General features: G+C 44.3%; 1 protein-coding gene across 1 annotated transcript in view; it reads left to right on the forward strand.

The window, feature by feature from the left end:
* LOC135375664 (uncharacterized) overlaps positions 1-22537 on the forward strand; it is a 118909-nt gene extending 96372 nt beyond the window's left edge. Inside the window, exons 17-21 of the mRNA XM_064608328.1 lie at positions 4460-4584; positions 6566-6698; positions 11463-11587; positions 13943-14099; positions 22219-22537. Coding sequence (XP_064464398.1) covers positions 4460-4584; positions 6566-6698; positions 11463-11587; positions 13943-14099; positions 22219-22450 — 772 coding nt within the window. The 3' untranslated portion in view covers positions 22451-22537. The remainder of the gene's footprint in view (positions 1-4459; positions 4585-6565; positions 6699-11462; positions 11588-13942; positions 14100-22218) is intronic.
* Positions 22538-26072: the final 3535 nt, after the last annotated feature.

The raw sequence follows: 26072 nt of genomic DNA on the forward strand, positions 1-26072 counted from the left end.
AAGGAGAAATATTACAATATAGCACAGACTTAACACTGAAGAACAGAGGAACACTCTAAGCGGCGACATGTAAACAACAACAGAGGAAAATAATCTATTATGAACCATCATACCAACATACAATTTTCATTCTAACAAACACTACGAATCTTGATGGAGATATCCAAGACATAGAAAATATGCAATGTTTACATCTCCGTTTTCACTCTTTTCCTTAAAGCCTGGAGACTTTATGTCTCTATCTAAATGACCAAGACGAAGCAACTCCCATGCTTTATCACTCAAAGGGTTGGTGGCTAATTCCTTCGTCCAGCAAACAGGGCGTTCTAGAGGTCAGATAAGATAGTTCAAAGGCGATATATTTTATCGTGCCACGCAAATAGATGTCGATATTATTCGCGGGGATCACTATATTTTCGTATCCTTTCCTTGAAACGGAAATCTTCAATCAAAGTGGTTGAGAAGTCGACTAAGTTTGTACAGATGCGATATTATTATTGAACATCTAGAGAAAGTCCCAATTATTAAATGGTAGCAACAATACTCAATCAAAAAACGAGAAACAAATTTAATTACATCAAGTTTGGTAATATCTTGCAGCAGAAAGTTCTATATAGATGAACCACACAGAAAAATCAAATGTGAAACACAACTCAGAAATATCAGGCATTCCCAACTCAGACATTATTTTTACTTATCTCAATCGAGTGAATAATTGAAACAAATATGACACAATTAATACATCATGCATACATAATGTCCAACTATAGAATGAAACAAAACAATAATTAATTCAGACAAATCATTTCTAAGCTAGCAGCGTGAACACACCGTAGAATCTGTACAGAAACTTGTCATTTTCAATGAATAAACATGATCAACTAGTGGATTCAAGCGATAAAGTGTGATGAAACCCGACGACCCCCAACACCAACATCAAGTTAGGGAGGGACGGGCTCTAGTATGGCCTTGTGCATAGAATCATTGAAAGCGCACATTTTTTTCTTACTCATCACATCTTTTTGTAAATCGATTTCCATAGTTCTCATGGCATGTAGATATTAATAACATTCTAAAAAAAATAATCAATAAAATGAGCATAGATATCCTTTTAATTAAGTGTAGACGCGCACTTGAAAACAGGAGAGACAGTTGTTCTACATTGAAAAGATAGACAGATTTTGTAATCGCTACCATAAGTCATGGGAAGATGTGATAAAACACTGATTCGAAAAGGAAGAGCCGCGAAACGAAATATGATAATTTGATCTGACTGCTTTCTTGATGAACGCAATGCCCATTGAAATGATTACAATTACATCTGCTCTAGTGTATTTCTATTCTTCGTTAGCAAATCTCAAAATCTCCGCCATCAATCCCAATGGCCCTTCCGACGTTGACGACGTATTGAAATGCAGCGATAATGAAATCGTTTCGCGGCTCTTCCTTTTCGAATCAGTGTTTTATCACATCTTCCCATGACTTATGGTAGCGATTACAAAATCTGTCTATCTTTTCAATGTAGAACAATTGTCTCTCCTGTTTTCAAGTGCGCGTCTACACTTAATTAAAAGCATATCTATGCTCAATTTTTTTAGAATGTTATTAATATCTACATGCCATGAGAATTATGGAAATCGATTTACAAAAAGATGTGATGAGTAAGAAAAAATGTGCGCTTTCAATGATTCTATGCACAAGGCCATACTAGAGCCCGTCCCTCCCTAACTTGATGTTGGTGTTGGGGGTCGTCGGGTTTCATCACACTTTATCGCTTGAATCCACGAGTTGATCATGTTTATTCATTGAAAATGGCAAGTTTCTGTACAGATTCTACGGTGTGTTCACGCTGCTTGCTTAGAAGTGATTTGTCTGAATTAATTATTGTTTTGTTTCAGGTTCGACTGATATTCTATGAGTTGGACATTATGTATGCATGATGTATTAATTGTGTCATATTTGTTTCAATTGTTCACTCGATTGAGATAAGTAAAAATAATCTCTGAGTTGGGAATGCGTGATATTTCTGAGTTGTTTCACATTTGATTTTTCTGTGTGGTTCATCTATGTAGAACTTTCTGCTGCAAGATATTACAAAACTTGATGTAATTAAATTTGTTTATCGTTTTTTGATTGAGTATTGTTGCTACCATTTAATAATTTGGACTTTTTCTAGATGTTCAATAACAATATCGCATCCGTACAAACTTAGTCGACTTGTCAACCACTTTGACGAAAGATTTCCGTTTCAAGGAAAGGATACGAAAATATAGTGATCCCCGCGAATAATATCGACATCTATTTGCGCGGCACAATAAAATATATCGCCTTTGAACTATCTTATCTGACCTCTAGAACGCCCTGTTTGCTGGACGAAGGAATTAGCCCCCAACCCTTTCAGTGATAAAGCATGGGAGTTGCTTCGTCTTGGTCATTTAGATAGAGACATAAAATCTCATGGCTTTAAGGAAAAAAGTGAAAACCGGGATGTAAACATTGCATATTTTCTATGTCTTGGATACCTCCATCAAGGTTCGTAGTGTTTGTTAGAATGAAAATTGTATGTTGTTCGATTTCATGATGGTTCAATGATAGATTGTTTTCCTGTTGTTGTTGTTTACATGTCGCCGCTTAGAGTGTTCCTCTGTTCTTCAACGTTAAGTCTGTGCTATATTGTAATATTTCTCCTGTTGACAGATTGATTAGCTATTATTTCTCTATGTGTTGGATGGTGTGCAGGTTTGGCTTTCTATTATTTGTAGCTGTTGATTGTGTTTTTTTCTCGTTATTTCCTTACGTCTATTGCAATGATGGTTCTCACATCTAGGAATATCTTCTTTGTAGTGGTATAGATTTTATTTCGTCTTGTGTTCTTGTCGTTCGTGTTCCGTGGTCTTCCATACATCTAACAGCACCCATCTTCAACAAATCAGGGCAGATATCATCAGAGCTGGTTGTTGGCTAGGAGCGTGCTATGTGGTGAAGTTCATTTTTAACATATCTATTTTCTGTGTTGGATTCATAAAACAAAGTGTTTGTAGTGTCTCGAAATGTGAAAATTGTATAGTGTTCGATTAGATTATGTCACGAGGATGATTTTATGATAATTAAAATGAGAAATTATTCTCCTTTGCTTTTTTGTTTAAGAATAACTTCTTTCTAGTGCTATAGATTTTATTTCCTCTTGTGTTCGTGTCCCATAGTCTTCCAAGGTCTCCGCTGTTCACAGCTAATTACATACAACTATCAGAACTTCCCACTATTGCACTGATGGTTCTCACGTATAGGAATATTAGACTTTTTATAGCACAACTTATACTTTTGTTTATAATCATATTGATTAAGAATATCTTCTTTGATTAAATATGGTGATCGTTTCTCGTTTTGCTATTATTTTCCTACATGTTGGATGATTGGTTCTATATTAATGCTATGTGTGGATTTCTGGATATGTGGATGTCTGCACTATTCACTTCAATAGAAATTGATTAATTAAATTTGTGTCATGTTGGAATATGAAACTTAGATTCCCTATTGCGCTCGAAATTACTTACATCTATCGTGTTTCACATCTCAGGCTTTTTATAATAAAACTTGTAATTTTGATTGTAATCGTATTGGTTAAGAACATCTTCTTTGGTTAAAACGTGTTCTCCCTTCTGATTCACTGAAAACTTGTGTGTATGATTACAGTTAATAAGAAATAATGTGTTTGATCTGTGATACCTATTCAATGCTGTTGTATTGTACCTGTAATAAATATTTCTTTGTTACGCGTATTGTTTCTCTTCTGCTTCATGTTTTTTGGCTGGGTTTTTTCCTCCACACAGAGTCACAGCATAATTCCTAGCACTATTGACTTTAATAAATATATTTTCACTTGTACTTTTGTGTATGGCGATCCTTTGCATGTAAACAGCCTACTGCACACCTGTTGTAGCTGAAAAAAAAAATTATGATTGAAGTCGACACAGATTGAAAAATGACAAAAGAAGTCAACCCAGGCTGAAAAGTGTGAGCTGGTAAGCGCGCACGCAGCCCTCCGTCCACGCGCTACCCACCGGTAAGCGCCTCCACCCGAGCGCCGCCCTGCGGGTGCGGAAAAAAATACGCGACCCAAGTCGGCCAAGCCTCAAAAATGTCGAAAGAAGTCGACCCAGGCTGAAATATGTGAGGGTAAGCGCGCATGCAGCCCTCCCCCCGCCGATAAGCATGTGGACAACCCTCCACACACTCTCCGCGCGGGGAAAAATACGCGCAGGGCTCAGGGAAGGGCCCAGGGGTCCATGTAGTTTCGCCCTGCCGTAGTTTTGGCATGACAGAATACTACTTGCCGCTTCCAAACTGCGGAAAAAGCTGCTTATTCGCTCGTGCGCAGCTCACTGCGTTGTTCATTCGGCGCGAACCGATGTTACGTGCCCCTGTACTTTAACAGCTAATTGTGCACGATGTTTTCCAGTATGATGCAGTACAGCCAGAATTGCCTTCAGGACACGCTGAAACAACAAGGATGCGATTCCGAAGACTTTTTGCAGGGGTTCACTCGGAAAGTTGAGACTCAATGTGGAACGTCCAAGTCGTTCTGTAAGTACAATAAAACAAGAATGAAGCAGGGATAACACATAATACGAGGCTTGGGACAACAGTAGTCTTTGTAAGTCCAGTGATAAATATCCCTCCGGCGATCAAAACCATTACATTGGGACATTGCAGTGGGACTTAATGGTAGTTGAAATCGAGGAGGATCGCCAGACTGTCAAGCTGAATGTCAACGAAACGAAATCACAATGAAAATGAGATCAATATGCAAGCAAGAAATTAAACTGAGAAGAAAAAAGTGTTTTATCGGGGGGCCTCGCTTTCTTTTTCTCGGCTATGTTTTACATTCCCACTTGCATTAAACGAGCCCTCAGCTGCTTGTATTTCTAGCGGAAATACCTTTTCCTCTTGTAATTTAAATCTTAGCGGAATAGCTACTCCGCTATTGAAACAAAAATGTCAAATGCTTTGGCGGTTTTATGTTGCGCACCCAGAAGTACCAGAGACTAGCACACAGTGGCATGAAAGAAGAGCAAGAAACAAGGGAAGTGAGTCATCTTAGCAAATGACAAGGATGCGCAGAATAAGGAACAGTGCCATCGGGAACCAAACCCAACACTCCTTATGTGGAATACGCGTTTAATCTCAACAGAGGGGAAAAAGAATTGATTCTCGCACACGATCACGTTCTTCCATATTTGATGTTGCTGTCGATGGTTGCACATCTGGAAACATTTCACATACAATGTGCATTTACTTTACTCATTGTAGTTGTTTTGTAAGAAAAGGAAACATATAGAAGCGTCGACGCCGTGTTTGTAGTCGACAGACCATCCTCTCGCAGATAGTGCGCAGCTTTCCAGTGGCTCACATCATATTGCATCACATTACATTATTGGTTACGTACTGCGAAAATGATTATTGAGAGAGACCTAAAATTTTCACACTGCAGTCTTCCATTCAGGAGGTAAAGCTTCCCACTTGTACTATTTCGCATTTGTCTCGCTAATGAAGCGCGTAACAACGTACAGTGCTGCGCAAAGGTCTACGGAAGACGCTCTGGTGCATTCCTTCCTCAGAGTCATAGTGTAGCAGCGAATGGTACCTTGCGAACTAGTACGTGCATAGGTAACGCAACCTCTTCTTTGCAAGTCCGCGCAGTACCTTATACTCTAAATCTTTTCACACCTTTAAAGGTGTAATAACGTGCATGGCGCACGGCTTTTTAGGTGTAATTTTCATAACACCATAATGGAGCACGGTTTCGCACAAATTTTCTTTACTCGAGTGTTGTCTGTCCTCAAAAATTGAGTGCACGAGTGCTTATGGGAACTAGCGTGCCTTGAAGCATTACGAAACTGCAACATGCAGAGGTAGAGGAAGAACAGCAGTCCCGGTGTGCACGGCAGCCGCGTCAGCCGGGTTAAACCATAGCACGACAGAGCAGTGTTCCAAAAAATTATCATGCTGCTTTGCGGCGCGCACAAAGTAGCATTTTCTATCTTCCCTGGCCGCCATAAAAGACTGCACAGCACGCAATCACATTAACACTCCGCTGCCCTCCCCACAGAAGATGTGGCGGCTTCAAGCAACTTGGATGTTAACCCCGTTTTCCCACGATCATCTCATTTGTATGTGTTTCAGAAACGAAGAACGTTACACCCATTTCAGGTTCGACGAAGTACAGTAAAAATACAGAAGGTATGAAACACCGTATCCCCCTAACAAAACGGAAAACACACGGAGCGTATGGCGCGTTTTCCGCTGTATGGAGAGCCTGGCGAATGTGAGCGGTACGTCAACACAAACTCGATTTTACACCCTCGCCCTCTTCTGCTGCGCAGAAACCTACGGGCAGAGCAATAATATAATGGCTACTGCGGTGCAATGCCGTAGCAGCATTTCTTAGCTCTGGGCATCTAGTAGCAGTTTACTGGGGTTCCTTCACGTACACCGTACGCCCTTCTGAAATCCTTCCTGTATGTTGGTTGGGCCATCTTACATGTACTATAATTTTTGTTTACAGGCTCTGCTCAGTGTAATAACAACACGTTATCCCATGCCCAGTTTGCGTGCAGCGAGAGATATATGCAGATCCATGTGCTGAATCCTGAAAAACCGGGACAATTGAGCCCGGATGCTCAGAAACGTTACTGCTGGTAAGCGCTTTTTCTTTTACGTGCAAACCGCAGTTCCATAGCATTTTTGTGATAAGCGTCAGACCACAACAGCACCAGCAGACGGCGCCTGTGTTCACCCAACACCACATAGTGCACCAGAGGAAGTCTGCCTCAGATGCCGTTCACCCCGTGTTTTAAGGCCCAACCGCATTAGTCAGCGCATTATCCAGCGGCCTGCAGTGGCGTTTGGAGAGCGGCAGAACGATAGAAAAGCAGCGACACTACCGAATTCCGAGGGGTGCGAATATCGTGGATGGGCGACTGCTGGACGAAGGAAGCGTCTGAAGCGGCGCGAGCAAGTTGCCCATCAGGGATTAGCCGTGGATGGCGACACGCGGAACTGCCCAGATTGCTCGCGTGGATCGCGTTCAGCAGAGGATCAGATGCTGCTGATGTTAACCACGTGATTCTTGTGTGAGCGTGCAAAATGCAAAACACGAAGGGAAGAGTGCAACAGATTAATATCAAATGAAATGCTGTGTTCGCCCCGTGTATTTGGATGTCTTGTGAATAGCGAGGCACAACAAGTGGCTCTGTGAGTGCGCACCCCTGCACTTATACCATATCTGTGTTTCAGTTTTTAAAATTATGTAATGTTTTATGGCCATTTGTTATGCGAATGAGTTCGTACCGCACGTTCTGCAAAGTTATAGATACGTTTTTAGTTCTCGTTTAACTCTTTTCCACCTTGTAATTTCACCATCACTTACCTAGCTTCGCGCATCATAGCCATAAACCCCATAGCCATATAGACCAGAACAATCCAACTCATCACCATCATCACCTGTGTTCGTGAATTTCACAAGTAATCTCAAGTGTTTCTCAAATTATGCGGATTTCCTTTCCTTGAGAGGGTACGGAAACGTTCGCTGGGGGCGCCGTCAATCCGTTATTGTAGAAACGTTGCATGAGGTTAGCTTTAGGCGTTTTACGACAGCGTCGGTTGCCACCGAGAAAAACTCGCGTTCTGCCGCTCACAGAACGGCTCATACGGTTGAACCTTTAAAGGAATGAGTGAAACAGTCGGAAGAATGGGAATCATGACCGAGGTGTCCAACATTGCAATTGAGGGACGATAATTACGTAAAAGCCACTACGGTAGGCTACACAAGCACAATCGCTAAACAAAAACAATGAGAGTAAAAGGTTGAATCCTGGCGCCTATGGGCGGCGTGCAGCGCCTATAGGCGCGCTGCTGCTCGTCCCCCTTGTGAAGAAACTGCACAACTGCTCTAGGAGAAATTTGGAGCAAGCATACTACGCCGCGCACGTTTGCATTCACGTTTCGTGCAAGCGTTCTCGTGGGATTGCCTCATATTAGATATAGTGTGTCCAGTTTACGAGCAGGCGCTTCCTCGTAAGGGTAAAACGTATGTAATTTTTACCACATAACGCGTGTGTCGTTTCTATTCAGGCAAAGTGCCTCAATAGCTTTAGATGTAGAGGGCCCCGATGTTGACCCATTTGCCGCAATCCCTGAACCCGTGAAAAAATAGGTTCTTTCTTGGCAACAATATTCCTGGGTTCCGTATAGTTATTTCCAGACTTGTGAGCAAACCCATTGTTCGAGAAGTCGCGGTTATTAGAAAAGCTAAAAAGGCTCCTTAGTATGCCTTCGCACTGATCGAGTGGAAACAATTTTACGTTATTTATCATGTCCCTAGCGCTGTTGCTTTTTTTAGTGATGAGATTTTTTAGTTTCCTAACTTGTCGGGAAACGGAAAACCCGAGGTACAGAGGACGATAACAGACAAACACGATTTCAAATTTCCACACAACGTCAAATTCTACTTCCTTCAAAGGAAAATATGGTCGATCCATTGGTGGATCAGTCGAAAATGTGTTAATGCTGCAAAAACCTTCACACGACCGTACACAACGCGAACGCAAGACATTATTCTCAGCCGAACGAGCCTTTCGGGGTTCCTCCAATTCAGCTTGGCGGCGTCATCTCGCTTACTAGGGGGAGCTCCTTCGCACAACCTTAATAACCCATGGGGCGCCTGGAACAACGCGCCACGTCATTTTAGCGTGGCGCGCCACCTTCTTCTACGGCGCCGCGGCCGCCAGTTGTGCTGGCATTGCGACCTGGAGGCTTTATATATCAGTAGATCGATTTCGAAATTCAGTGAAATCGATTAATTTCGTGCAAACAAAAAACAGAAAAAGAACTCGTTCTTCATATTTTCCGCTACGAAGAGCTGTCTGACCTACTTCAGTGTGTGAAGCGTGGTGAAGGAAGTCGTAAATCTCGAATCCGCAATACGCGCAGGCGCGAAGCGAGCCGTTGACTTTTCGTACATGACCCGATTCATTGCGAATATTTGGCCCAAAATACTTTCCAAAACGTTATTCGCTTTCCCCCATACAAATACCTTCCGTGGTGTGTGAGATGATGACAGCTTTCTCATTTACTGGCAATGCGTTCTATGCTTACTCTTTGACTGTACCTTTGACTTGCCGCATGGGGCTAATTGCGGCAACTTTTCCGCATACGCTTCGCCTTAGTAAGCTTGCAACCATTGTCAGCAGTCGCCACAGCGCCTGGCGCGTTGGGAAAGTGGCTCTCAAATTGATAGTATACCTAGCATCAATACATCATCTCGTGCTGTGACGAACATGTGACATAACTGAAACCTTCGTACGCATTGGGCTGGCCGCCAGTACGTGTGCGAGTCCACGTCGGGATGTGCGGGTACGGGTTGCACCAATGGCATTGCTGCGGGCCGTGCTCCGGCATGCGCCGTGCGGCTACGGGTACGAAATTTCGTACCCACGCTCATCTGTACCTATATTGCGCATGTTGCTCATCTTGCGGATCGAGGGAGCAAGTCACAGCGGTCAAGATCAGCTGCGCGAGAAAAAAGCTAGGGTGAAGTGGGCATGCGCAGACCGACCTTCTTTCTCAACCTCCTTTCCCGTCTCTCCCCGTGCTTTTCGTCTTTTTCTCGTTCCCCTCCCCTCCGTCACAGCTTCCTCTATTTTTCCTTTTCCTTTCCTTCCTTTCCTTTTTTTTTTTTTCGCGCTTGCTGTAGAGTAACATGCGTGTTGCTCCATAGCAGAGAAACAAAGAGCGGTGGTGGTTCATAAAGCAAGTTTATTTATGCTCGCGAACTGTTCAGATAAAGTTACAGTACATATATTTTAACGTCTTGTAACGCAGGTTTCACTGGAGCTTTAGGTGCTTTGACACCGAAGAGCAGTTCGCGCACACAGTATGTAAAGGTGTACAGTTTTCGAGAACAGCTGTGCCAGGTGTGTCGTAGTTGCCAATGGCTGCGGGAGCTCTAAAAATAGAATAAAAGTTTCTTTTTTATGATGCCTAAGTCTGAACGAAAATCACTGTTATAAATCGATGTACCTTTCGTATTTGAAGACCAAAGCACACCTGCCACAAATGTTCCTAGATCACACTGAATGAACGGCTGCGACGTGCATGAGGGGCAGCTATAGCATAACCACACATATAATTTATTAGCAGCATGTCCGAAACGCACAAGTAACGGCAACGCACTGCACTGACGCCCCTAACTTACAGAGTTACTCGTAAATGTTGTACGTAACACACTTCACACGATAGAGCTGTATTACTTCCTTCGGAAACAAGAAGCATCCAAACTTGTCTTACCATTGACCTGCGGAACATCGGAAGAAGAGTGACTGCCTCGCGATTTCTGCTTCCTTTGGAGGTGCAGGGATTCCCTGTCATGTTCGTCTTTCCACTGTTGTGTTGATCAGCTGGGTGCGCCATTCCATTTCACACTAGCTGTTCCCCACAAGCTAAATCTGAAGCACTCAAAACCCTCGAAGCTACCCGCTATCATTTGCGAGCACAACGGTTGTACACCGAGAGAACACGCATGGCCGGACAGACATGTTTCCTCCGTTCGACCGACCGTTCGGATCCTCGCGCCTGAATCAAATGACTCTCACCCAATCAGCGCGAAGGAAGACTGATGTCAGTTCTCGGAGATCAATGAGCATCCTAATATTTACACATATATCACGCAGCCACTTAGGGATACCGAGATAGGTGCGCCAGTGGCGAAGGTATTTTGGAACCGGTGTGCTTCGCTTTAGAGCCGGCGGCTGGCTGCACTGCCTAGAAGTCGCGCCATTTCCTTCCTTCTTCCCTCTACACTAACTGCGCATGCGCAGCGTGGCCACAGACTGGCCACGCCGCAATCCTTGTCTAGCGAGCACTCTAATGCTAACGCATTAAAATAAAAAGTGCAAACTGAAATTATATCTCGCCGCTGCCATTCATGTTAAGGGCGGTTTTTATGAAGAAGGTGCAGTTCGGAGCCGTCGGGTGCTCGAGTGGCGGCTGACTTCCACAGAAATAATTTCCAGCGTGTCATTACGTGCGGCGCGAAGCATCCAAGCCCTTTTTTTTTATAAAACAAGGTGATGGACAGACACGGTAGCTGGATCACTCCTTGTGAATTTCCCTGTCTCTCAATGCAGCCGCAATATACGACCCTCAGAATGTTTGTGGTTGTCTCCCGCACGGCAGCACGGAGGTCGCTCTGCACACTGCCTATACACATTGTTTTTTTTTTTCGTCTACGTACGTTGCCGCTCCCAGCGCCGAAACACCTGACATCTCTCCGCCGCCATTGTATTGCTTATTTTACGCGACCTGACCCAAAGTTTTCTTTTTCTTGTTATCTTCTTATTATCCACCAGGATATGTTACGAGTCCCTGTAATTAAACACCAGTTTCTCCACCGTCTTTTCTAGTATGATGGAATACAGCAAGACTTGTCTACCGGAACTACTCAAACAACAAGGATGTGACGACACGGGTTTTGTTCAGCTCTTCATCCAACGAATAAATAGAAAATGTGGAACATTTAAATTGGACTGTAAGTACAATACCCATGTATAATACTAACATAGCTCATTGCTTCTGACAACAGTCGCCGTTGTCAGTCTAGTCACAAAGGTCGTTTGCCCCCGGTGGGGATAAGCGACCTTGGGTGGCATATGGTAACATGACACAAAACGAGTCAGTATTCCAGAACCGCAAACGCCGTACCCGAATTGTAACACCATGTAGTGGTATCCTGCAAAACACGAGTGACTTCACAAAAACACGCCAAAACAATCGAAAATCGGTTGCTTCATCACGACAAATGTAAGCAAAGAAACAAAAAACGTAAGGTAAAAAGGAAAAAAATCCCGCAAGTTCTAGGCACCTTTTTTTTTCTTTTCCTTTTTTGTCGTTTAGACACATATTCGAGAGCAGCTTAGAAGTCGTTCCTGCAGCTGAAATATTCCACCAGACGGAAGTCCCCTCGAGGAGATTATGTAGCTACAGAACTATCTCACATTAATTAATTAAATCTTTACTCAGGGAATTCCGACCAAAACTAATATATAAAATCAGTCAGAATCTGTGTTAAAATCGCTGAAAACTGTTTTATGTGTCAAAATCACTCGCGCGTGCCGTGAAGTATTCAATGCTGAATTCCACTATGCGAATGAGCCGGAACGAAGACTGCGCCCTACTAAAGCATCACCTTCGCCGATGGACTCTTATCAGGAAGGCTAAGTTCGATCAGTACCAATATAACTTGAAGAAAAATAATCAGAACGTGTGTATTGGACAGCAGGCAGCATCGTGTGCAGCGCTGTCCAGTGGGCGCTTTCTGATTACTGATCTGTACTCATCTGGGCCGACTTCAGGAGGAACTGTGCCTCAGACAGCACAGCCGGTGACAGGATTCGAACCCGTGTCACCTCCCAGTCTCAGCGTGGAAAGCGATCATCCTAACACTATGCCACGGGATCTGGTGAACGTCGATTGTCCAGCCTTCCTCCCGAAATTTCCTCAATATAGTTGAATAATGAATTTTAGGTTATTCGTCACGTTGCGGTTACATTCTTCAAGCCGTCCCTCGACGTATAACGGGCGTATAACGGGCGTATATGACGGGCGTAAAACTCGACTGCACTTTCGAACGCGCAATGAAATTCGTGGATTATTGTTGAAGTATTTTAGTAGTGTATTATTGGAACTCCATGAAATCAGGAGGAGTGTGACAGTTTGCGCTGATATAGTGAATTACGGGCCGATCAAATCTTTGTTCTGAAGGTCGTGATTTAGGCGCCTCGAGCTCACGACCGCACTTGAACAATGCGGAATAGCAGGCTGGTGGTGCAGCGAAGACTGCTTCCGCACCGTCGTACTTGACAATTGCTTCGTTATATGGATCACAACGCGGAGAATATACTACGCCGAGATCTTCAAGTGAAAGCAAAGCGAGCGCCATCCGGCGGCGGCGACATGCTGCACTTCAGCGGTAGTGTTCCGATGAGGCCACGAGGTTAGTTATGCTTAGCTGGGCGGACACGCAGGCGGTTGGGTAGTCTATTATCAGGTCAGATCAGTTGAGGTGTTGGCATTTCTTATCCTGTTTTGTGTAAGTTCGCTGATGGCAATTTCCTGCATGGCAATTTCGTGGGCGTGACTGCATTTTCGGCAGCTTATTTTCAATCGGAGGACCACAAAACATTTATGCCCAACATTTTATTTGGCAACAGATATATTGACCACTGTGTTTTTGAAAGCATAGAAAATGACCAGGTAGAAAGTTATACCACTGTCCCTGTTGCTTACATAATGAAGGTCATATGTTGTGTAAAACACAACGTGATCCGTCACGTTGACTGAGGAGGCAAAGCCACTTCGGCGGCACAGTCTGGTGCTGGCGAGACCACCTCGGCACCCCCCCCCTTCCCACACACACACATGCCCTAGCCTAACCTGGACTAGCCACACCGAGATGTGCTAACCTAATCTCACCTAACGCTTCCTACCTTTCGCAGGATGGCGACCACCAATACGGTTGGACTTTGCGAGGCTGCGGTTCTCACGTTGTAGAAGTGATTCAGGTTGTGAGATTCAAACGCACATAAAAAGGGCTATAGACCACACAATTTTATGATTATTATATTTTCAGTTGCCTCGAATGACCCTCTTTCACGCGAATATGCGGTATTTACCTTTCAAACGCTTTCACTAGTGCTTAAAACCCAGTCGTCCGGGTAACAAACTACACCGAAAAATACTCGCGACTACCATGAAATGCTGATAGCAACATTTACTTGGTTCTCGTTTGTGTAGATCCCGTAGTCTTTCGTTTTTTAGGTGGGCGCATGTTAGTTGGACATACATTAGTTAGTACATATCTCATTACCACATCTTTCGCTTCCAGGCGTCCCTGTACCGAAGTGCGACCCAAAAGCAGTATCCAATGCAGAGAACGATTGCGCCACAAAATACAAGCAGTTGTACGGCCTTACTACGCGAAAACCTGATGAGAAGCAAAAGCCGGCAGGTCTGAGCCCCGAGAGTGACAAGCAGTGGTGCTGGTAAGTGCTTTCTCACGTGTGAGCGGCAGTTCCACAGTCGTGATGAACAGCCTGTATTCGGTGCTGTACCTACCCAACATCCCCATAAGAGGACCGGAATAATCAATTTCGCGTGTCTCGCATTAAACGCTTCCCGCCGTTTTGTGTTTGAATGGGTATGTGACTGAGAAAGACGTGAGAAAGAATGATAGCACTTGCCTATTTGTGTGGCCGTGCACTTGAGCCTCGTAATACAAGGGCAGCCACGCCGATGTGGTGTGAACATAGCACCCCCAACCGGAAATCCGTGGCACGAAAAGGATGGCAGCAAAACGTCGAGACTAAAGCAACTCAGGGGGCTGTGGTGCAGCACTCGGACTCATTTACTTGGTATTAACTGATGCGATAGCGTTATTGAGGTGCCTTCGCGGGAATTTCCGTGATCTGCACCCAAACGTTCAGGTTCAGCTTTGCATAGTCCTTTCTGATATAGGCCAGGTACTATAAGGCCCCACAGGCGAAATCTAGACAGACATCCAGATCTTAAAAAAAATCAATAAAGGGTTGATAGGGCGCTGCTAGCCTTGATGCAAGTATGGGGGCTTGACTTCGTCTGGACAGTTTTTGGCTGTTTCGCCTTCGGCTTCATCGGCCCGCGTTTGAGGTTCATAGAACGCATGTTCCAATTCCCCGTTGTTGATATTCCACTAGCTCGTGTGTTCCTGTGTTCCTGTACATAGACATATGACGTCTCTGCATACTCAGTGCAGATGCATACTCTGCATCAGTGCTCGTTTTTCAGCACTCTTTTTCACATTTTCGTAAGCCTGGTAAGGGGGCCAAGACAGGTTCAATACTTAGCGTTTTTCTTGTTTCCTTTTTGTTCAGTTTTCAAAGCCAGTTCATGCTGTTTTGCGTACCTTGTTTTGTTCTCATTGTAGGTGTAGCGTTGGAGTGAAATTTAGGGTATTTAATACGCAGAGTTTTTTACGTAACGTGTCTCAAAGTTATATTTAAAGATAACCTTCTTCGAACTGTATGCTGCCAATGCTATTTACCTCGGAAGGGGTTTTACCACGACTTCGGAGCACTTTTATCAATTCTAAATAAAGGGAAATTGAAGCCAAGCCAACATCGCGTGTGTGTCTTTGTTGTTGTTTTTTCTTCATAAACAGAAACCGCATGTCGGAGTTACCCCATTTCGTTGCAAAAGAGAGCTACGGCTACAATGATGATAGAAAAAAAAAAGGAAGAAGAAGAATAACGTTCGTTTCGGGGCGCGCAGATGTCGGCCGCCTTCGGTTCTAGGTTCATTGCGAGGTGTGGCGGAAGAAAAACGGTGAGAGGTTCCTTCCTGTTTTTTTTTCTCGCTCTTCTATCCGATAACTTTGTAACCAAGCTGGCTTAATCAACAGAAGCATGAAAAAGAAAAGTAAAAGGGCAGACCCACGACCTACTCGCATCGCTGCTTTCGGACGTCTGAGCGCTGACGGCAATTTACGCCCCTCGAAAGAACGGTCTCACAATTTTTTTCTGGTATTGCCATTGTGGTAATAAATGTAATTTGCAATGGAACGGGGTAAATCCGACATGTGCTTTCTGTTTATGAAAAAAAAATCGAGGTTGACTCGGCAAATTTGAGTTCCGAAAAAGAAACGCGAAATTCAAATTCGGAACATTGAATTACTCGTGAGTTCAAAAAAAAAAAAAAAAAAAAAAGATGCTGCCTAGTCGCGGCAAAGTCTCCTCTGAGAAAAACGACGTTCGTTGTATAATTGTCGGACAGCTGGATTTTCGAATAAAGTTTGGTGACATTTTACTTGAAACACCCGGCATAGTTCAAACGTCAGGCGCAGCAGCACCAAAACACAACGCGGAGGAGGGGACACCACAAACGCGGAAATACTATATTTGTCCTCATAGTTCCGAGACCGAGTCTGTAAAAAATACGAATACCCGGCTATCAGCTAATGACCTCTCCCACCGTCGAAGTAGTCACTACAGCAGTGAAGGCACTTTTTTCGGCGTTTCCTGGAATCCTGGAAGCAGGTGGAAAATTCCTCTTTCTGAGAAGATGGTCATCCCCATCGGCGTGGCGAGTCTATTAGCCTGGATGTTCTCGTGGATGTCACGGTGAGATGCAAGGCGAGTAGGAGGGATGTGGAAGGACGTGGTGTCTCATCATCACCATTAGAGCTGCGTGTGGTTTTGCATTGTCACGGTTTTTGTTTTCCTGAGCTCGGAGTCCCGGCGCGGTCTCGTCATCATCCACCGACTCCCTGCGCGACATGAATCGCCTGTGCCATTCAAACACTCGCGCCCACACTCTAAGAAAAAAGGACGTGAAAAGGTGGTAACTTCCATCGTTACCACCTAGGTCAACATAGCGTCTGATAGTGTGTAAAAGGGTGTCAAAAGAAATTATCACATATCCACAATGCGACAAAAAGGCGTAGGACCTTTCGCTCGCCGAAAGCGGTAACTTTATCGTTCGTACGTAGCATGTAGAACTTTGCAGCCTTTTAGGCACAACGTATGCGACAGCTATTACCTCCTAAAAAGTGTAACTGCTCCACCCTTTTTCTGACAGTGACAGTCTGATCCCCGTTGGCATCACATAGACGCTGCCATGTTTCTCTGATTACTCTTCGATTACTCTTTCCTTACGAAAACCGTTGAGATTGAATAGGATTGGATTGGATGGATAGGATTTTGCAGCATTTGATTTGTAATCGCTCTGCAGTAAGTTCGGCGTATAATTTGTACAAGACAGGAGTTCAAGGAGATTAAACGTCGACTCACGTCCATCGATTCCTTGGCGCATTTCGACCCTAGTCAAACTATCTACATGGCTGCTGACGCTTTAGGCGTTGGCGCAGTGATTTAGTGATTTACCATGAAGTCAATGGTAAAGACAAGCCCATTGCCATGCTTCTAACACGTTGACGTCGGCTCAAAAAAATTACGCCCAAATTGAAAAGGAAGCCCTGGCCATTATATGCGGTGTTAAGAAGTTTCACCAATATCTGCGGGAAGGGAATTCATCTTATATACAGACCATAAACCACTGACGTCAATCTTTGGCTCAAAGAGAGGAATTCCAGTCACAGCGGCGAACAGAATGCAGCGCTGGGCGTTGACCCTGCTTGGTCATAGTTGGTTGGTTGGTTCAGTACAAGCCAACGGCCCAGTTCGGAAATGCGGACGGCCTGTCTCGGCTTCCGGCAGGTCCGGACCCTGATTTCGATGCTGCGATTTCGGATGACGACTTCCTTGTGGGGAGCACTGGATCGCCGAATGTTCTCTTCCGTCCTCTCAGTACGTATTGATAAAATTCCGGTGAAAGCGTCTGCAATTGCCAAGGCCATTGCTTCAGACCGGATTCTTTCTAAGGTCTACCGTTACATATGGAAGGTTGGCCATCTTGTGAACGGGACCCCGAGCTTCAAACGTACTACCTGCGCAACACTGAGCTGACAACAGAAAAGGGTTGCATCGTATGGGGCACGCGCGTTGTCGTCCCGTCCCAGCATCGCAACACTGTCCTCGGCCTACTTCACGATGGCCACATTGGGCAAAGAAAAATGAAGATGTTGGCGCTCTCCTATGTATGGTGGCCAGGAATGGACAATGACATTGAGCTGACTTGTCAGTCGTGTGGAGCATGTGCCACTTCTTCGAATCAACAACTTACAGTTCCTCTTCACCAATGGGAGGTTCCGAAAGAACCGTGGTGTCACCTTCACGCTGACTTGGCAGAGTTGGGCGGAAAAACTTACCTAGTGGTAATCGATGCGTACAGCAAGTGGCCCGAGGGGAAGTTGATGAGGTCTACCAAAGCTTCAGCCACAATAGAAGCCCTTGAGGACATATTCGCTGCCTCCCTTTCCAGCTGGTTAGCGATAATGGACCTCAGTTCATCTCGGCAGCGTTGAAAGATTTCTTGGATCGCCTTGGAATTAAACACATCTTGACTCCGCCGTATCACCCTAAGTCCAACGGACAGGCTGATAATCTTGTGCGAACTCTGAAAGCCTTCCTTCGCCGTCAGAAGGAAGGGAGGGACAGTGCAAAAGAAATTAAGCATGTTGTGCTTAAGTACATAATAACGCCTCACGCAACAACCGGACAGCCACCGTGCGAAATGCTTAAGAAAAGGCACTACCGTACACAGCTGGACCTTCCGCGCCCTAACCATCCAAACGCCTTGTCTCCAGCGAGAGATCGTCAAAAGCGCAATTATGACTCTTGCACAAGACTGCGGAACTTGCCACCAGCGACGAAGTTTGGGTGAATGACATGTCCCGGAAGAACCACTGGATTCGGGGCACCATTGTTCGCTGTTCGGGCGGCCCAACATATCAGGTCATGACGGAGGATCTGTAACAGCACAAGATGCATGCTGACGACATCAAGCCGCGTCTGCCCGAATTGCCGGATATCGACTGGTCACATGGAGTCGAACCTGCAACAACAGGTGGGAACGCTGGGTCTACCTTGGCCACTGATGAGGACACTCAACCCGTACCTCAGGCCCGAAGATACCCTGCTCGAAATCATCGTCCGGCACAGAGGTACGGACGGGGAGGTTTGTAGTGGCGCCAGCTGAAGAAGCATAGGATTGAGATCCGCCGCGCTCGTGTTGTGAAAAAGATTCTGTTTCGGAACTGGAGCCGGACTGGGAACCACGCACATGTGGCGCAACTTGGTTGTACATAGCAATATTAAAAAGGTGTTACTACTATTCTACCAACCCAGTGTTCCTTGCGCTGATAAGTACTGAGCCTTACCCGAAAAAAAAAAGATTGAGCTAGGAAGCCCTAACTGCCACACTGTTCTGCATTTCCCCCCGGAAGTCAATCCCGATATCTGTCTCGCAAAAGTCCCTGCAAATAAAATTCTCCCGACTGCTGGTGAGACCACATTTGCAGCAATAGTTGCCTTGACTCCGGAACATTCTCAATTCGTTGTCTCTTTAGATTGGGGAACAAATGATATTCAAAAGGAGTCAGGTTGGGCGAATAGTTCCCCGTGAGCAGCTACCAGTTTGTCCTGCACTGTAGCCGTTTTCACACCTTTAAAGAAGTAATAATGTGCATGGCGCACGCCCTTTCTGGTGTAATTGTTGTAACAACATAATAAAGTACGGTTTAGCACTATTTTAGTCGCATGTCGCCTGTCCTCCAAAAATTCAGTCATTATTGGACAGTATAGTACACACGTGCACGTGCTGGAATATCTGTAGCGACGCATATAAGCATTAGCGCGTATTTACAGTATCTAAGACATAATGAAAGCAATATTTGCACAGACACCTGATCTTTTGTAATGGTTCCTGAATTTGGTAAAATATCAGCCTGGAGGTACAATGTTAGGCAACCAAGTTTGATGTGCATGGCGCGCACCTTTAAAGGTGTGAAAACGTTTGCAGTGTGGAAGCATGACTAATCTTTTGCAAGATGTTCTGAAACAGTCACCGATGTCTCCACCAAAGTTGCGGAGTTGCCACTCCGGAGATGGAATGATTCCGGAATCATTCCAGATTTATGAGAGCGTGGAATCTAATTCGAATAAATTGGCTGAACCTGTCAGAGGAATGGAATGGATCCCAGGAGTGGGGATTGACCATACGGTTTCAATCAGAGGAATTGAAAGGAGTGGAATTAATACAAATCTCGATTCATTGGAATGGGATTGGGATGGAATAGGCGACCTCATTCCGTATTTTGTCGGGTTGTCAAAAATTTTGGGATCCACTGTGCTTCAAGCTTTATCATTTCCAAGTCGTTGTCGATAATGGCAGCAACTGCCTCACGTGAGTTTTCCTGATATATATAATAGCAATACTTTTGGCTGACATTTGCCGGCACAGAGAGAGAACCCCCCCTCCCCAGACATACCAGTGGGTTTCTCACAACAGGTTTCTGGGTTTCTTTCAACACCGCAATGTTTTAAAATTGACAACCGAACGTTTAACTGTTGCATATGTGAGAGGTCAGTGTCATCCGAAGTTCGTTATATTTCATCATGGATGTGTTCCGCACCTTTCCCTTAGAGAAACAGGAACTTGATTATGGTCCAATGCTCTTCCATGCTGCACTTTTCTGGTAATGCTCCCATGTTCACTGTGACCAGGAGGAAAAAAGATCAGCTGCAATCATTGGTAGTGGATTCTTGCGCCATTGAATGTAGACAAATTGGCCACTACATCATTCATCATCAATATACAGCTTCCTAGCTTAATGTGTTTTTTTTTTGGGGGGGGGGGGAGTTAAGCTAAATACTCAGTACCTTCTCATATACGTTCCGATGAAGGGCTATTGGTACACAGATGCGCAGAAAGCTTCTTCCGGTTTATCTTTGCCCTTACATGATATCTTGATCCTGAGAGAACTGATGTTCTAAGGCTGGAACAACATAGAAGGACAAGCACATACAAAGCCTCAAATTGCCTAAGAAATGAAAGATGAAAGTCTCTGAAAAGGTTAGCCAACTGTCAGATGTTCGTAGGATGTTAGCTTGACGTTCGCATTTTTCCATTCCTCGGCCTCATGTATATCTCTTTAAAGCAGGTAGTTCGTGTTTTCGATTGTAATATTTTGAGCAGCTCATGCAGTAGATTTTCGGGCCACGTTGCCTTTCCCGAAGTTAAAATTGTAAACTTTATCCCTGAAAGTTAAAACTGCATCGAAGGGACGCGGACAAGCGAAAGATAGGCCTTTAGTTTTCCAGTTTTTACTTTAACGTATACTTCAACCAACTACGCTGCTTCAACCCTCTTGTTTTTTATTCCTCACTCTGCCTCTTGCGCAATAAAGGGAGTCGTGGACCCTTCATTATTTCTGATGTCGTCTCTATCTGACTGGGTTCAAGTTAACTGTCTTCTGTCTAATTCCGCTCATACTTTGACGTTAGAAGCATTTCTATGTTAGCTGGCGAGGAATGTAGATGGTAGATCTCGTCGTAGAAGTCGTAGCAGGGGTCCGCTTTCTTCGCGATGCTTCAGGCTGTCGATGAAATTCTAGAGCATGAAAGGAGTGAGGAACTTGAGCGAAATTGCTGGGCGGCTAATTTTTCTTGATAAGTCCGTATTTTATCATTTACAATCAAATCCACTTTTACATGCTGTTCCTCGTCGTTCTCCTGATTAATTTTTCACGTCGTTCGCGTTTTGGCATTTCTTCCCTAGCGACAGAGTTCATGGCAGAAGCTGATTGCGACTTTCACTTCGTGTTCCATCTCTTCCAGACAGCGCCCATGGTGATTTTTTCAAGATGACAAATAAAACTCAGTTCGGGCGATAGATGGCGCCACGTGAACCATAGACGCAGAGGCGTTTATGACAGGGTTGTCAATCTGACTCCTCCTCATTCGCTGGCGCATACCTGCCACACAGTTTTAGATGATGCGACTGAGAAAGGAGGAGTGCCTAGTAAGGCGTAGCACCGGCCGTGTTTGCTGAGTGAGGCGATCACGCGGCAGCTTGCGCCTGGAATGCTACGTTGTTATTTCTTACAAGCGAGACGGCCTAGGTGGGACAGCGACGTGCTGTTTCGCCGTGACGTCGGCCAGCCGAACGGAGAACCGAAGGAACAGTCTTTCTTGGATTTCCTATGTTTGCGGCAGTTGTCTAGGCCTTGTGCGTATCCTCGCAGGTCCCATATAAATGTTTTCAGATCATTCAAATCAATGACTCTCGATATACACGACAAAAAATCAGTGCTATGTATGCATCATGCACTCGAGGCACTTGCCATAGGCGACGGTATGATAACCTTATTTCTTCACGCCAAACGCAGCGCGCGTTATCCCCTCTAGCATTACATCATCATGACTGATTGCGGTTGAGGTCCTACAATTGTTCCATATCTGCTAACCATTGCGTACAATTATCCCCACATTCCTTAGTAGTCCTTAGTATCCTTAGTAGTGCAACGATAGCTGTCGCTCTACTCATTGCGTCAGCACGGACACCACTGTTTCTGTTTTTCTTTACCCTTCTTTTACGTTGTTTGCCGCACCCTATAGCAGAACATTTGTGCGCTGCTCATTATGTTTAATACTGTCTACAACCTTGCAAAACGCTATGTCAGACTTTAACAGCTTAATTTAGTCTTTATGTCAAATCTGTCTTTCGCAGTTCCATGGAATACAGCACGAATTGTGTTACGGAAGTACTAAAGGACAAGCGATGCGGTGATGAATTCAGCGCATCTTTTCTTGAGCAGAAAAAGAAGATAATGGCAAATCTGTGTGGTACGTCGAAATTGGACTGTGAATTCGACAAAAGCAAGAGTGCTGGGTGCATTAAGTATCCAGCATGGACTCTGGCAGCAGCCGTCATTGTGGCTTCAGTGATGAAGGTAGTGTGACGTCAGTTGTAGTGAAAAAAGGATCTACTGGTTTCCATTTCGCTTGTTCTGGCCAATTGATCACAATAAATATGGTTGTGTGACCGACCTATTGCACGTAAGTGTTCGCATATTCAACACCATGACATCCAATATCGACGGCGACAGGGAAGTACTTTCTGGTTCAGAGCAACATTTCCTATGTGAAAACGTTTTGTGTTACGAACAGGGAACAAGCCAGTCTCGACATAATGACTCTTAATTTCTTCATCAAATATTGGCTAGCTATTTCTCAAGTACTGATTGGATGCATGCTGAATGTTGGAATATAATTGTGCTCAGAACAGCTCTCAATGAATGCATTGACGCATGAGAGAAAAATAAGCAGGCACGACAATGTTTCCACATCTCCACGTCCTCACCAACAGCTCCATCACTGCAAATGGACCAAATAGAGCACCGCTCATTGTTGTATGGCATAAAGTCCCAACATTCACTTTACCATCAGAGCAGAAGAAAAAAGAACAGCGCACAACTCATGGAAATTTGCAAGTAATACCCCTCTCACACGGGCTAATTTAGTGTCATTTTCGTGAAGTGCACTCTAACCAAGCGAATGTCAGTTTCACTACGAGCTTGCTACACCGCTTGAGTAAGGGTCATTAAGACATAATGGCCATTACGATAGCGGCAAAACATTGAGGTGTGCGCCACAATACATTCCTCAGAATATTTCTCTTCGGTTTAGAAGCGTTTTCTGCAAACCTTCTCCCAACATGCCACTGCATGAGCCACAACCACCCAAGCAGCACACAATATTGGGCCCATATTCGCTCGGCGTTGCCCAGGCAGCACAAATCATTGGCCCAATATTGGTTACATATTGGCAAAAGCGGTCCAATATTGGGCCAGTATTGTTAATGTCCTCCCGATATTGGCTGAATATTGTGCATATCGGGCCGTTATACCCAGTATTCAGCCAATATAGGCTAGATGCCGGGTATACCGGGCCAAGATGCCCGGTGGTTTCCCAGTATAATCTGAAAGACTGATATACCGGCCCAATATAACCAGTACTTTTGCAATATTGGCAAAATAATGGGTATATTCGCCCGGTATACCCGATATTCACCCACTATTGCCAGAATGTGTGCATGCTGGTTGGCGCCTTTTTGCAGCTTTTTTGCGCGCTTTTTCAAAATGTTGAGAACGTCACTGACAGATGTTTTAATCTCCGCCTTGCAATATCGCATGTTATAACGACCACATGTTTATAGGAGCTAAATGAAGCAGAACTACAATTCGCATGAACCTTTAACATGTCACACCTAACCCTTGCCAATGATTAGGACGGTGCCCAGAAGAGCAACAGTCTCTGTTCGAAATATCGGCGGCTTCTGTCCTGAGGCAACACCCTTCGTACGGTAAGGCAATGTTTCACTGTTATATTGAGGTTGTTTGTCAGAAATATTTATTGCAGTGATTTTTCATGCAGTTCGCTGAAAACAGGAGGTTTTTAGGTATGAAAGCGATTGACTTATGATGTGGCTGAAACACTTATGAAACTCCCCATTCATCATTTTTCAAATAAAGATGTTGTGGTTCAAAGAATATGATCATTTTATTTTATGACCATTGGAAATGCAGAAGTTGCTAGACCAACGTTTAGGAGCTGCGCTAGAGTTTATCACATGATAATTATTTTTTATGACAGTGGATTTAAAAAGGCTATTTCTCCTTTCTTGCAGAAATGCATGAGCTAGATATCAGAAGCATGCTTATTGATTTACACTATGAAGGACGGGGCAGAGCAATAAACTCCCCTAGACAGAAGCACCCCATTGTTTGTAGCTGTGACCATGCAGCTACTTTGTAATATTATAGCTTTTGCCACTGCAAGGCACTAGGCAGCTCGGTCCCTGACTTCTTGCATTGATCAGTGAACGTTCAACGTTTCTGCAACATATTGGCGCACTCGGCACATAACATCAGGTATGGGTAACGCTAGAGTATATAGCTTCTACACTTCTACTTGTACACATGTGTGTTTGTTTAAATTATTATAAGCAAATGCATGTAAGTGCTGCGTACCACAGTTTAATAAATACAGGAAAAATGCAATGTAACATACGGTACCGTAAACCAATTGTACTGTTGGGGACATGGATAGCTAAAACCCTCTGAGTAGTTCCAAGGCTTATATTGGCTCAGTTGCGTTGCGCTTGAAAGTGTTGTGCGAATACTGTATTTGAAGGTGGACCATGTGCTGCACGTGTTTTTTACTCAAAAGAAATAGCCATGCAACATTTGAGATGGAGTACATCACGGAGTGCTGATTTTTTGACAACCGTGCCTCCTACAGAACATAAGCTAACTGATGAAATGAAAATGTTTGATGCGTCTATAATATGCAGACAACGCAGTGCTCCTTGTAAGCCAGGCGTACACATTATCTAGATGCATTGACAGACTGAATAGAACAGATACGGTGAGACGTTGAACGATTGCAAATATAAATATTCATCTCAGCTGATGGCAATGGCACTGAGAAAAAGCTGCTCTTTCTAGATAACAGCTGAACACCGGCGTCAGTGTCATTTACTGCCTGGACAACGACAGGTGTCGTTCCATCGAAGAGATAAAAGGTATATCTAAACAGGTAGCGCAACTCCCATAGGCCTCTGTGTCTTCAGAATGACGCCATGATAGAGACGGTCAGCGCCATCCATCCGTTGCGCGGACTACTACGTTTGTAAATAAATGGCGTCAGAGATGACGTCATCAGTATGAATAATAAGTAGTGCATAATCAGACGTTTACATTCGGTCGATTCGTTTGCGTTGTATTTCCTTTTCGTCACCCAGGCAACAATACCAGACGAGAACACTGAAAAATAAATCATGTCAGGTTTAATGAAACATATCAATTCGAAATACATACAGTTATCACACATTTTGACAACTCCAAGCGGAGGGGCATCGTGATGACCACACAGAAATTAGGAAGGTCCCCTTAAGGTTCATTTCTCACCTAGAGCTATACGTACACGTTGCACGAGGTTTGCATTTCTTCAATGAGTGGCCATTATGCAACAAGACATCACATGAATCGTTGGTGCACAGCTGATTCCTGCTAACACTCACGCTATGATGGCCGCTCATCCAATGACGAATTTTTTTTTTTCGCGGGGCCCTCAACAGGAGATGCATTGTATTCATCTGTTCACACGTGTTAATCAAATGTGAACGTCGCTTCCTGTTTAACCCAAAAAGTGTACGAACTCTGTATTGCAATGCGCGGACACACGGCACGGATACAGAGATACACGGATAAACACGCCCACTGTGACATATGCGCAAAGGAGCAGGGTATGGAAATGAACTCGGATGGTGATGATTTCGTATTTGTACACGAGTGGGGCAACCGAAATTTTTTTCTACATTGAAATTATGAATAACCTATTAGTACACACACAAGCCATGTCCTTGTTGTAAAGTTTTTTTTTTGTTTTTTTGTTTACGGTCGTACCTCTACTAGCAACACCCAGGATCGCTCGCGCCTAATGATGGTAGCCTTGCCGATGGGTCTGATTTGGTATTTTCTCTTGTTTTCGCTACCAGCTTAGATATACCTTTGAGATAAC

This window comes from Ornithodoros turicata, unplaced genomic scaffold (genome assembly GCF_037126465.1).
Source record: "Ornithodoros turicata isolate Travis unplaced genomic scaffold, ASM3712646v1 ctg00000914.1, whole genome shotgun sequence".
NCBI classification, from domain to species: domain Eukaryota; kingdom Metazoa; phylum Arthropoda; class Arachnida; order Ixodida; family Argasidae; genus Ornithodoros; species Ornithodoros turicata.